This window comes from Eptesicus fuscus, chromosome 4 (genome assembly GCF_027574615.1).
Source record: "Eptesicus fuscus isolate TK198812 chromosome 4, DD_ASM_mEF_20220401, whole genome shotgun sequence".
Classification (NCBI taxonomy): Eukaryota; Metazoa; Chordata; class Mammalia; order Chiroptera; family Vespertilionidae; genus Eptesicus; species Eptesicus fuscus.
Genome location: NC_072476.1, coordinates 9720932 through 9733880, shown reverse-complemented (window position 1 = coordinate 9733880; position 12949 = coordinate 9720932). Strand labels below are relative to the sequence as shown.

The window sequence follows — 12949 nt, the reverse complement described above, 5'->3', positions numbered from 1 at the left end:
CTCTGGTAAAGGTAGCGAGTGAGTGCCAGACCTGACAGCTGCTTGCTATCAGCTGCACTTCATTGATCCTGAGGGACCCCCGGAGAAAGAGACAGGTATCCTTGCCCCCCTGAGTTTCGGTCCCTGCCCCTCGCTTTGGTAAAGTGGTACAAGCATTTCTTCTCACTTGTTAAGTGATCTCATGGCCAATATTATTATTACTTTAGCTCTTACTATTGTGCTAAATCCTTTATATACATTCTCTGATGAATGAAATGTTACAGTACTGGAGTTTTAACAAGATAGAATGCACTGTGACCCAAAGGAATTTGCACACCAGAACCTGCCAGTCAGTCCTTGGCACACAGGCAGAATCAGCAGCAGCAGCACTCAGAGTCTGAAGGATTTTGATATGACAGTATAAGATTTAGCTCCATTTATATGATCCAGAAGTATGAGAGTCTGCGATGTGGTCTTCAAATATCCTCCATGACCAAGCTGGTGGAAAGAGCTGAGGTGGTTGGAGGTGCTAAAACATGAGACTGTGTGGGTGCACCTGGCCCAGGGACAGCACCGTCCCTCCTCACTGAAACCCCTGCAGGTAGGGATCAGATCCCTCACTGTGACCTGTGGTGCTGGAGGGGCGGTTTGGCAGCCTGCCAGCAGTCCTGGCCTATAAAACTAGAGTGACAGGCAGGATGGTGAGGAGCTAGTTGGGATAGCCCAGGGAGAGCTGGAGCCCTGGCCTCTTATGCCCCCTGGTGGCTACACTTGAAATCAGCGTGGTGTTTGTGACTGGTTGGCTGGCTGCCAGAGCAGCAGCCCTGTCTCTGCTGGCTCTAGCATTGTCCTCTCTCTTAATCGCCCTGAGTACTTATCATACCTGGCAGAGATGGCCTCAGGAGCTCAAGTGGACACTGGGGATGGCAGTGGGGATGTCTGGGCAGAGAACACTCCATCTGCTTGGGCCCCTCTCCATCTTGTCTCCTCTGGGCACTTCAGCCCACTTCCATTGACGGGGGCAGCCTCATCATGCTGGGTCATAGCACTGACCTTCCTATTATCTCAGTGGGGACTCATCTGTCCATGCCGTCACCACTAGCTCGTGCAAAGGTGCTGATGATGGGGCTCTGTTCCCTTTTGGTTCCGCTATATTTTGGAACCTTTCCCCATGCTTAAAGTAGAATAGCTCTAAACAGCTCTTCTTGGAAAGTGGTGGCTCTCATTCAATAGAATTATGCGTCTTTTACAGGTCTCCAAAACAGACCCATCCCCGAAGAGGGAAGCTCCCACCATGATTCTTTTTAATGTGGTATTTGCACTAAGGGTGAGTGTTTATAAATGGCTGAAGAGCATGGGCAAATCAGGAAGGAGGGTGAGGGGAGTTACAGCAGCTCATTTCTGGTGAGTGTGTCATTGACTCAGTGCTTAGCCTGCAGTGGGCATAGCACTGGTCTACTCTTACTGTTTTCTTCTCTCTCTTTTTTAAAAAAATAAAATACACATAACATAAAATTTACCATTTTAAAGTATATGGTTTGGTGGCATCTTGTAACACTGTTGTGTAACCGTCTAGTTTCAGAATGTTACTGTTACCCTAAAAGGAGCTCAGTTATTCCCTTTCTCTCCCTTGCCCTCTCCCAGCTCCTAGAAACCAGCAATCTACTTCCTGTCTCTGTGGATTTACCTGTTCTGCATGGTTCATATGAATGTGATCCTACAATATGTGACCTTTGGTGTCTGGCTTCTTTCGATGAGCATAGTGATTTTGAGATTATCCCTTGTCATGTATATCAGTACTTTATTCATTTTTGTGGTCAAATTGTTTTCCATTGTGTGAATAGACCATACTTTGTTTATCCATTCATCTGTTGATGAACATTTGAGTTTTTTTTTCACCTTTTTGCTATTATGAACAATGCTGTTAAGATATTTGTATACAAATTTTTGTGTGGACACATGTTTTCATTTCCCTTGGGTATATACCTAGGAGTGGAATTGCTGGGTCATAAGATAACTGTGTTTAACCATTTGAAGAACTGCCAGACTGTTCTCCACATCACTGCACCGTTTTACATTCCCAGGTGCAATGCATGAGGGTTCCAATTTACATCCTGACTACACTTGTTATTTTCCATTCTTTAAATAATGAAGCCTAAATGTTCTTAAAGCAGTTCTCAGTGTTGTCTGAAGTTGTGTTTTTAGTAATTACAGGAAATTTTTTTCAGTAAAGCTGTCAAAATATAAGGGATCCAAATAAACATAAAAGGCATTCCTGGGTAAGGACTGGCTTATATTATTAATGGAATACCTAGGAAATTGGTATTCAGTGACTGTTAAATAATGGCATTCCTCTGAAATTACCAGTATCAGTTTTCACCAAAGAATCCAGAAGTTCTTTCTAGCTGGGCACGTGATCTGCACGACAGCTTTTGTGCAGAAATATGAGTGAGAAAGTGATTGGATTTCAGTGACAAGGAGCAGTGATGCTCCGAAAACCTTCAGAGTGGCAGAAGTGAGACCGAGTAGAAAGGGAACCTATAAAATTAGGTGCCGTTCTGAGTCTCCAGGGTTTTTTTTCAAGGTGCCTTTTTTTGGTATGGAGACTACATGTCTCACTATGAACAGTTCAAAATCAAAATAATGCTAGAGAAAAGATCCATTGGAATGAAACTTAATTTTTAAATTTTTACCTTGTTGATAAACACAGAACTACAAGTTAGAACAAAATTATTTGTTAGTGGTGGGGGCATGAAGTTCTAAGAGATCTTCTTCCTACTTTATACACTTCCGTAGTATTTGCATCTTCACAATATTCTTGAATTACTTATATAATAACATAGTACAAACACATCCACAAAGAGAACTTAAATTAAGTAAAAAACAAGCCAACAAAACCCATGACGAATGCTGTCCACCTGTCAGTCCTGATAGCCCCTGTGGGATGGGCAGTGAGGAGCAGCCACAACCCCACCCCAGATGTTGCCGGCAGGCTCTCATCTCTGGGCAGCATGTGATAGCAAAATGTATAGCAGTCAAGCAAACAAGCATATTATAAAGTCTTGAAAAGATTTTTATAATAATAATTAGACTGGAAATAATTCTGGTATCCAGTAGTTGAGGTTGGAAAAGATGGTGGTTGCTATACACTGGCATGTTTGTGGCCATTAAAGATGAGAAATGGGGATGATATCAGGACCTGGAGGAGTATAGATTACCAAAGATAGTATAGGACTTCAGATAGCGTGGGCCATAATGTTGAAGAGTGGGAGGAATTTTAAATAATGTAAAGAGTTGATATTTTAGGATAGACAAGTTTTCTTTTCAGTAGTCATGTAAATTGTGTACTTTTTTTATTTTGAAAAGTTTTAAACCCTGAGTTAGTGACAACAGTTTGATAAACCTGTACGCCCGTCTCTGAGATTCCACAACTATCACCTTTGCACCGTGGTTCTAGTACACGCTCCGCCCCCCCCCCCCCTTTACATTGTTACTTACGTATTTCAAGACAGACCCTAGCCTCATGTCTGTTCACTTCTACATACTTCAGAAGGCATCTCTATAAAAATATGGACACTTATTTTATACCAGAATACCCTTTTCACACCTGAGAAAATTTGCAATAAGTTGGTATAAATTAGTACATGGTCCATTGAAGCTTTCCCCAGTTGCCACAGCATTTTTGCTGGTTGTCTTGTCTGAACCAGGATTAAGACCCAGCCCGCACAAACATGTGTTGTTGTGTCTCTAGATCTCTGCCAGTCTAGGACTCTCTCCCCCATTTGTCCCATCAAATGTTCTATGTTTGGACTCATCTCATTGTGCAGACAGTCAGACTTGCTCTCTGACCCTGTATTTCTTGCAAACTAAATGCTTGATTACATTTGGGTATCAGTTCTGGGGACAAGCAAGTCTCACAGGTGATGCCCTGAACTCCATGCTGCCTCACAGCACATATGGGGAAAGTGTGGCATTTCTAAGAGCTCCCACTCAGGGCTGCCATGTCCTAGGTGGTAGTTCTCTCAGTGTGGCCGGCCACACAGCCTCAGGCTCTGCAGGCACCTTGAACAGTGCTGGCCTGTGCAACCAAACAGGACACCCTGGCACACTCCATCAGTGCTGGCCATTGGGCCTCGCCTGGGTAAGCACCACCTTGCGTATCTGGGAATGTGGAACAAACGGGCCCTGAGCATCTGACAGCGCTGTCATGCCCCAGCCAGGGCGTCTTCTAGCAGAGAGTCACCTTCTCAGGTGTGACTTGATTACTCTTCAAGGGAATGATCATGTGCTCAAGATCATTCTCCTACCTCTCCTTGCTATGGGAGTATTTCCACACAGATTCTTCCGAAAGTGTCTTGAGGCAGTTGTATACTCTAAACCCAGACCCTGCAGTTTTGTCATCTTGCAGGGGCACTGTTGAGGGGATGCCCTTGACACTGAGGGACAGGGCTGCTGCCAGTGGTGGGCATAGCGTGGGAACAACCTTTGGTTCTCTTCCCAGCACAGATATGCTGCCAGGTGTGAGTTCTGTTTGTGAACATGAAATCTACACGTTTAGAAAATCTCTCCCAGCTCCCAGGGAAGAAGGTGTTTATTGTGGACACTTGGTGGGCAGGGCCCTCTCCGGCAGATAAACGAGAGGGAGGCAGCACCAGGGGTTCTAATCAGCAGCACCATTCGCCCTCTTCCTTTTCTCACCTCCACCCCATAGGATGACTCAGCTGCCCTGTGGGCCTCCTGAAGCACTGAGTCATGGCTGGCCAGTTATCTGCTCCAAGGAGCATCTTCACAGACCCCACAGCCACCTGCTCCACCCTTGGCCTGGCCCGACTGCAGCCCCTGATAGTTTCTAGAGTTAACACAGGGGATGGGAGTGGCTGGAGCCAGCTGGCTTCTCCTGTTAGCCAAGGTCATTTCTGCTAGAAAGAGCCACTTAACCTTGAGGATAGAAAATGTTCAGTGAACAGTTAGCCTGGTGCTTCTGTTTATTATACTTTGTGTCCCTATAAGAGGGGATGTGTGACTGAATTCTCCCATAGCCAGTTGGTCCACCAGCAGTCAGCAGTACACTGGTGACCGCACACACTGCCAGGGATTTTGCTCTGGGTAGTCTCTGTTTTGAGCACCTGACATTTCTGACTAATTGGTGATGGAGGTGCCACTGTTGTCCTTTCTTAGATGGGAGCCTTGTGACCCAGGGTCACACAGCAGGTGGTTGGACAGATCTGTACCTTCCATTATCCCACTGGCTGCCTCTGCCAGGCCCAGAGTGGGTGCCTGATCTGTGCCCTACCTTCCTGGATGGCCCTGGTGCCCTGCAGGGTGGGAGCCTTTCTCTACTTGTTAGAAATGCCTGGTTCCCTACCCCCCACACTGGGTGACCCCACGGAGACATCTCTGTGCTGCCATCCAGGCAGCTATCCCCGATATAGGATACTGAGCGGGCTGGCATTTATGGACAGCTCCTAGAGGGGACTCAGGAAATTGGTGACAGTGGCACCTGGCGAGGAGCCTGGGGGAAAGGAGTAGAGGATCCTCTCGTGGTTTCAGGTTTTGCTTTGTGGGTGCATTATCTGAGTGCGTATGCTGCATTTGAGTCAAGCTTGGCTTCTCCCACAGGCCAACGCGGATCCCTCGGTGATCAACTGCCTGCACAACCTTTCCCGACGTATCGCCACCGTGCTGCAGCACGAGGAGCGCCGCTGCCAGTACCTCACTCGGGAGGCCAAGCTGATCCTCGCGCTGCAGGACGAGGTGTCTGCTGTGGCCGATGGTGAGTGCAGCGGGCGCCTCTCCTACCCAGCCTCACAGAGCAGGCATGTTTCCAGGCAGGACACTGCTGTGGTTTGGAAGATATGGAAGCTGAGGTGCTCAGAGTTCCATACTCCTCAGCCTGGACTGAGCATGCCCCAGTGCAAAGGAAGACTCTCGGGGGCACAGCTATAGACCCCTTTCCCGACCTGATGTGCTAACATTGGTTCCTTAGCCCGAAGCATTTCCTCCCCACAAATGCTTCGTGATGGCTCTTCACGCAGGTCAGGCACTGCCCGCTGGCCCTGGTGCTGCTGGCCCTGCGTCCCAGGCTGGAGGACCTGTGGAGGGGCCAGCGGGAGTAGTGAGCTGGCAGGGTGGGTGCTTTTCAGTTCTTTGCTTTCAACTAAATTGAAGGAGGACCTAATGGAGTTATCAGCTGGAAAGTTATTAAAAATAATTTTAAAAATACATTTTTATTGATTTCAGAAAGGAAGGGAGAGAGAGAGATACAAACATCAATGATGAGAGAGAATCATTGATTGGCTGCCTCCTGTACACCCCACACTGGGGATTGAACCTGCAGCCTGGGCATGTGCCTTGACTGGGAATTGAACTGTGACCTCCTGGTTCATAGATCAATTCTCAACCACTGAGCCACACCGGCCGGGCTATTAAAAATAGTTACATTACCATGTGGTTTTTGACATACCATCAACATTTGAAAGTGTGGAGAGACACCTACCTGTAACAGACCCCACCCCCGTCTTCTCAGGTCAGCACCTTGGTAACAAGAGCGAAAACCAAGAACACATTTGAAGGTGAACCCAGTCTGACTTTAGCAGTAAGTAAAAGCAGCGATTACCATGCATGAACTATCCCACTCAGGTGCATTTTCAGTAAAACTTTACTTTTTATGTTTGACAATGAAGTTTTATTTCTTAAAACATTTTCTTTAGAGTCTGTGACTTTATCACAGGAATTTTAAAAGTTCAATTTAGTACAAATAGTTTTGTTAGATACTTAGGAGACAAGATTAATGAAAAAGACTTTCAGTCAGAACAATGAATTGTATTAGCATAAGTGTGGGGGGAAGTGGGATGAGGCAGAAGATGGCGCTGGTGGTCAGAGGTAGTCTTCAGGAGCAGTCAGGGAAAAGGTTTGTTCCTGTGATTCCTCTGACTATAGCGTCAGGTGGCGCCAGTCCTGAAGTTTAAATACAGATATTTCCTATAAAGACAGTTGAACAAAGCAGCCTACGTATAATTCTAATTCAGCTGGATGCAGACATTTTATGAGAAGCAGTTGTGAGCCGTGGCCGATGTGGCTCAGCTGTTTGGGCGTCGTCCTGTGCACTGAGAGGCTGCCAGTTTGATCCCTAGTCAGGGCACATGCTCAGGTTGCAGGCTCTATTCCTGTAGGGGACGTGCAGGAGGCAGCCAATCCATGTTGTGCTCTCACATTGATGTTTCTCCCTCTCTCTCCCTCTCCTTTCCTCTCTCTCTAAAAAATCAATAAGCTATTAAAAAAAGCAGCAGCAGCGGCTGGCATGGCTCAGTGGTTGAGCATCAACCTGTGCACCAGGTGACGCTCTGTTCTCGGTCAGGGCACATGCTCAGGTTGCGGGCTTGATCCCCAGTGTGGAGTGGACAGGAAGCAGCTGATCAATGATTCTCTCTCATCATTGATGTGTCTCTCTCTCTCCCCCCCTCTCTGAAATCAATAAAAATATATTTTAAAAAAGAAGAGGAAGAAGCAGGTGTGAATATCCTGATGATTGGTTTAAAGTTACTGAAAATTCTTTTTAAGTTGTTTTTAAAGGTATTTTCTATTGTAGCCTATGTGGATTTTCCTTGCTTTGGAGATTCTAAATCCTTCTGTGTCTCAATTCTTGCAGCAAATGATGGTCCGCAGTCTCCGTTCCATCACATCCTGCCCAAGTGCAAGCTGGCCAGGGACCTCAAGGAAGCTTACGACAGGTAAGACAGGCGAGCAGCACATACCATGCACTTCCTTCTCGTGGGCCTTACTGCCTGAGCGGTGTCTGATAATGGGACTCCCTCTGTTGGGTGCTGCTCTCACGTTGTGCCACTGAATCCCCTTTGGTGTGTGCCTGACTGGAACAGTCACCTCCATACTGAAGCCAGAAAGTGAGCCTGAAGTTATGCATGAGAGCCTGAAAGTGCATTTGAGTCCTCAATGCAAGGTGATTTTACTGAGCCTGACACAGTGCCAAGTTCTGAGTCCACCTTCCGTAGGTGTGTGTTGCTGTCACCCTTTACCCCTGAGGAAACAGGCTCAGAGGATGGAGATGGGGCTGGCCATGCCCTGAGGAACTTGGGGGCTTGGAACACGAAGTGTATGAGTGCAGCAGGTGTTGGAGACACAGCGGAAACCTCACAGTTGTTCTGATTGTATTTGTGGCTCAGCACCTCCTCCTTAAACATGGATAAGCGAAGAGCTTACTTTCTTTTTAAAGAGCACCCTGGGGCTCTGGCCCTGAGTCTGCAGTGGGGGTGGAGGTTTGGTGGGGCGAGTGCCCAAGGGGCAGCCCACCTGGCAGTTGCCTTTCCTGCCCTGCACCGGCCAGTTGGTTCACAGGGTACCACACAGCACCAGGCAGACGGCATGTAGGCGCGGCTTCCTCGGTGCCTTCCAGTTCCATCGCCTCTTTCTGCCTCCTCTTCCTCCCTCATTCCCTTACATTTCCACGTTCTCCTTTGCACGTGCGGCGGCTCAGCGCTCCCACCTGGCCTTCCGAGGCTCCACTCCAGTCCAGTGGACTCTTCTCCCACCGGAGATGGTCCTGATGTAAGAACTGGGGCGGCGACACCACGTGTCATCTAAGCCCAGAGGCAGTGGTTTGTCCAGAATCCTTTCCCTTTTTTATGTTAATTTATTCTGATTTTACTAACATTAAGGACATTTAGGAAATACAGAAAAGCATAAACAAAATAAAAGTCATCTATAATTTTATACATAGTGATAACCACTATGAACATTTTGGTAATTTTTTTTTAAAAATATATTTTATTGATTTTTTACAGAGAGGAAGGGAGAAGGACAGAGAGTTAGAAACATCGATGAGAGAGAAACATTGATCAGCTGCCTCCTGCACAACCCCCACTGGGGATGTGCCCGCAACCAAGGTACACGCCCCTGGCCGGAATCGAACCCGGGACCCTTCAGTCCGCAGGCCGACACTCTATCCACTGAGCCAAACCGGTTAGGACGGTAATTTTTTTAAACTTGATTTTTTGAAAGGTCACATATTCATCAAGACTGAAATTTTGAGCTTTGATTTTGTCCCCTGCCGCACTCCGACCAGGTTCTCGTCCTGGCGGCAGGATGCGTTTCAGCAGACAGCCTCCCTCACAGAGGGGTTTAAGGTGCATCCAGGCAAAGAGTGATCCACTGTCTCCCTTTACGTACTGGTAGCACACTGTGCATCCAGTTAGCTTGTCGCCTTCTCAGTTTAACAGTATAACTTAGACTTCTGCCTGTGCTGATAAATAAGAACTTTTTTTTTTTTTTCTGCTGCATAGTTAGCCAGCCCCCTCCCTTGGGCATTTACTTGGCTTCACGTTTTGCTGCTGTAAGACATGCTGCTCAACCACATGCATGTGTTATTTTGCATCTGTACCCACATATCCATAACGTAAATTCCTAAAAGTGGAATTGCTAGGGCGAATAGGTAAATGCATTTCCCTCTGTGGGGTAGGTGCCTCAATCTACACTCCCACCAGAAGCACGTGAGATACCTGTCAACACAGCGTCTTGGTGAGCTTTTTGGTTTTAACCAATGTGAGGGGTAGAGCATAGTGTCTCAACACAGCTTATGCATGTCTTCACGGTTTAAACCATTCCTGTTTTCTTTTCTGGTGGCTCTCTGCTCAGAGCCCCTGCTTGTTGTTCTGTTGGAGGTGTACATACCTTTTAACGGAGGGGGAGTTGCCCTTTGTGAGGGCAGCTTGTGCTTCCCTGGTCTTTATTTTGGTGACCTCTGGGTGTGGCTTCTGGCCGTTAGAGAACATCAGGGCAGCCTGAAGCTGCCCTTGCTGAGTGATGGTTTTGGTTTCTGGTCCCTCCTACTTCGGAGAACTTGACCCAGAATGGGATTTTTGGTCTTGTAGTCCGACCCTGTCTTTGTATTCCACATGATCACATTGGAGTTTCCCCTGCGGTAGAAGAATTGCTGTCCTCTGGTCTTGGATTGACTGATATCAAAATCCCTTTCTAGGCCCTGGCCAATGTGGCTCAGTTGGTTGAATGTTGTCCCATGCAACCAATCAGTGTTTCTCTCTCATTGATGTTGCTCCCTTCCCCTCTCCCTTCCTCTCTCTAAAGTAAATTTTTAAAAAACAGTAAAAAAAACCCCTTCCCTTGGAAACTGCTGTTGCCTTACTCTGAGTGGGAATTTGCATGCCTCAATTTGGATTATACTTGATATTAGCCAAAAGGCCAAGAAGTGATCTCAACTAGGATTAGACTACAGCAGAATTCAGGCTAACCTGGAATTAAAATGAAAAGCAAACTAGGAGAAGACGTTATATTTCTAAAGGAAGAAGGGACTGTGCTTTCCTATGTTTGAACTGCACTGGAAAGCTGGAGGGATGAGATCCTGGATTGTGTCCGGGCCTGCTGCAGCTCAGAGCCTGAGGCAGCCAGTGCCCCCTAGTGGGCATCAGTTTGAAAGGGGAGGGCAGGAATTGGTTTTTGGCAAAAACAGCTCCCAGAATCCACTGTCCAGCACTTAGCTTCCCTCCTTTAACCCAGGCATCTGTTGTTAGTGCCCAGGATCGAATTTCCTCCAGGCGAACCCCGCAGCCCACCCTGTTTCTAGACTCCACTCTGACCAGTCCTGGTCCAAGCCCCGCCCCCAGGAGAGCCAGGGGCAGTTGTGTCCACCCTTGTAACTATCCCAACCTGGCAACGGCAATGGCCCCCAGGGGCTTCCCTGGCCTGTGGCCTGTGGCCTTCCAGGTCCATGTTGGCCCTGAGGGTCTGGCCTGGCCTTCCCCCACTCCTGCGGAATGGACTGCACCTTGGAGCTAAGAAAGGGAGGCTGAGTTCCTGTTACTGATCAGGCAGCATAACCAACAGATAGCGACTTCCTGACAGATCCCTGGGAAAGGGTTTCTCACAGCCGAAATGAGAGACAGGAAGCTGTGAGACTTAGCGGTGTTGGAGATTGGGATGGGACTTCTCAAAGGAATTGTTCTGAGTTTGGTGTTTTAATTAAAATACAGGGATCCAGCCAGAGCGGCTCAGTGGTTGAGCGTCAACCTATGAATCAGGAGGTCACGGTTCGATTCCTGGTCAGGGCACATGCCTGGGTTGCAAGCTTGATCCCCAGTGTGCAGAAGGCAGCCGATCAGTGATTCTCTCTCATCATTGATGTTTCTATCTCTCTCTCCCCCTCTCCTTCCTCTCTGAAACCAATAAAAATATATTTTAAAATAATAATAAAATCCAGGGTTATGGTATGGCTGAGCGGCCTGGTGGCCCCTTGCCCAAGGACCTAAATATCTGCGAATGTAGGCTGGCAGTGTGAATCCCTCCAGAGGCCCCCGACTATTCTAGTGCCTGTGTCTTCCTGTGGAACTTGGTGACCTCAGTGATAGCATGCCATTCCTTTGTGTGACCGTCAGGTTGTGTCTCCCACGAGGTCAGGGACATCCCTTCACGTCCTGACGCAGCCCTTGTGCTTGGTGTGTGGAGAAGCACAGCTCACCCACTAGTAGTTGAAAGGAGTAAATAGGAGTCACGTCTCTGTGGATTCCGTGGGACTCGAAGTGTTTGCCTGACTGGTTCTCCATTGTTAACGGGCCTGTAGTGGGGCCTGCGAGGCTGGGGACTCTGCCCGCTCCTCACTGCCTCACACTGCTGCCTGTCCAGAGCAGATGTAGGCCCACAGACACCCCCACGAATACCCTGGGAGTTTTAGTTCCTATTTCCACGAAGTGTACCTGCATTGAAACTTTGGTTTGAAATTTCAAGGTGGGCCTTTTGGAGCCCACCCAGACCTCTTGGCTCAGGTGCAGGGTCCCACTGCATGCACTGGGAAGCCCGGCTGCGTGAGACAAAGGGACTAGAAGGTCAGGGCGAGCTTTGAAGGTCTCTGGCCTGGGGCAGGAAGAAGGGTGACTAAAGCATGAGTCAGTAGTTAGCCAGAGGTTAGGAACTGAAAGGCTTTCTCAGATGCTGAGATCTGAGGGTAATGGGATAAGCTTGTGCACATTTCTATCTGGGGGTGAGAGATAAGCATATTTTGGACTGGTGTGTAGCCTCATGCACAGTCATCGCTCCAGGGCTGGGTCTGGTGGGAGCGTGCGTGTATCTCTTGTCGCAGATAGGGCTTGGCTCTCCCTCCTGGCCCAGAGCTGTGTGAGGGGCTGGATAAGCCTCACATGGGGGCAGCGTTTTTCCTACAGTAATTCCAGATCAAACTATTAGCTGCCCTACAAAGAGAAGTACAAGCCTAGTAGGAACTTTTAGGGCCCAAAGTCCTACTCTGCTAGTCATGTCTTAAAACTGTATTTTACAAACAAAACAAAACTGTGCTTTACAAACAGGCACAAACCTTTTTCTTCCTCCTCCTGACAGATTTCAGGGCAATTGCAGCTCACCTCTGGATGTGGGAAGCTTACAGGGCTTCTCTGGGAGCTTGAGGGCCATTCTCTCTCTTGCTGACTAGTTCTAGGGTTTCCCAGGAATTCTGGGGTCTGCGGCTGGCCCTCTGAGATGCTGCTGGGGTGGCATTCAGGGTCTCCATGCTGTTTGTAGAGAGGCACCACCATCGGTGCAAAGTGTTCCAGGGGAGGAGGTTGCTGGCAGGTGAGCAAATGCTTGGAAAAGTGTAGAAACATCCTCATGGAAACCAGGAAATCAATGTGGCTATTTTCCTCCCTCCCCCCTAAAAAAGGACCTCATGCCATTGTATACCAGACGATATGGCTTGGGATGGCTGACATGTGGAGTTGCTCTATGGGCCTAATTCATTTCCCCCCGCACCCAAATCAGGCACTTGCTGTTGTCTCTCCATGAGGTTTGTTCCAAACCCCAAACACCTGTCCCCCCTGCACACCCCCGCACCCTCCTCTGCTTGTTCCCTTTCCTACAGCTCTCTCCAGCTTCTTATGTTCCATACAGTTTGCTTTCCCGACGCCACTGAGTCAGAGCCCCCCAAATGTAAAGCTGTTAAGTTTTACCCCAGGAG

General features: G+C 48.1%; 1 protein-coding gene across 4 annotated transcripts in view; it reads left to right on the top strand.

The window, feature by feature from the left end:
- Nucleotides 1-12949, top strand: part of NPRL3 (NPR3 like, GATOR1 complex subunit) — a 38707-nt gene that overhangs the window by 13207 nt on the left and 12551 nt on the right. For 3 of the 4 annotated variants that reach the window (XM_008157678.3, XM_008157677.3, XM_054714554.1), the window contains 3 exons: nucleotides 1232-1306; nucleotides 5599-5752; nucleotides 7628-7709. In XM_008157678.3, the coding sequence (XP_008155900.1) occupies nucleotides 1232-1306; nucleotides 5599-5752; nucleotides 7628-7709 (311 nt within the window). The remainder of the gene's footprint in view (nucleotides 1-1231; nucleotides 1307-5598; nucleotides 5753-7627; nucleotides 7710-12949) is intronic. The other variant, XM_054714553.1, reaches the window with a different exon arrangement.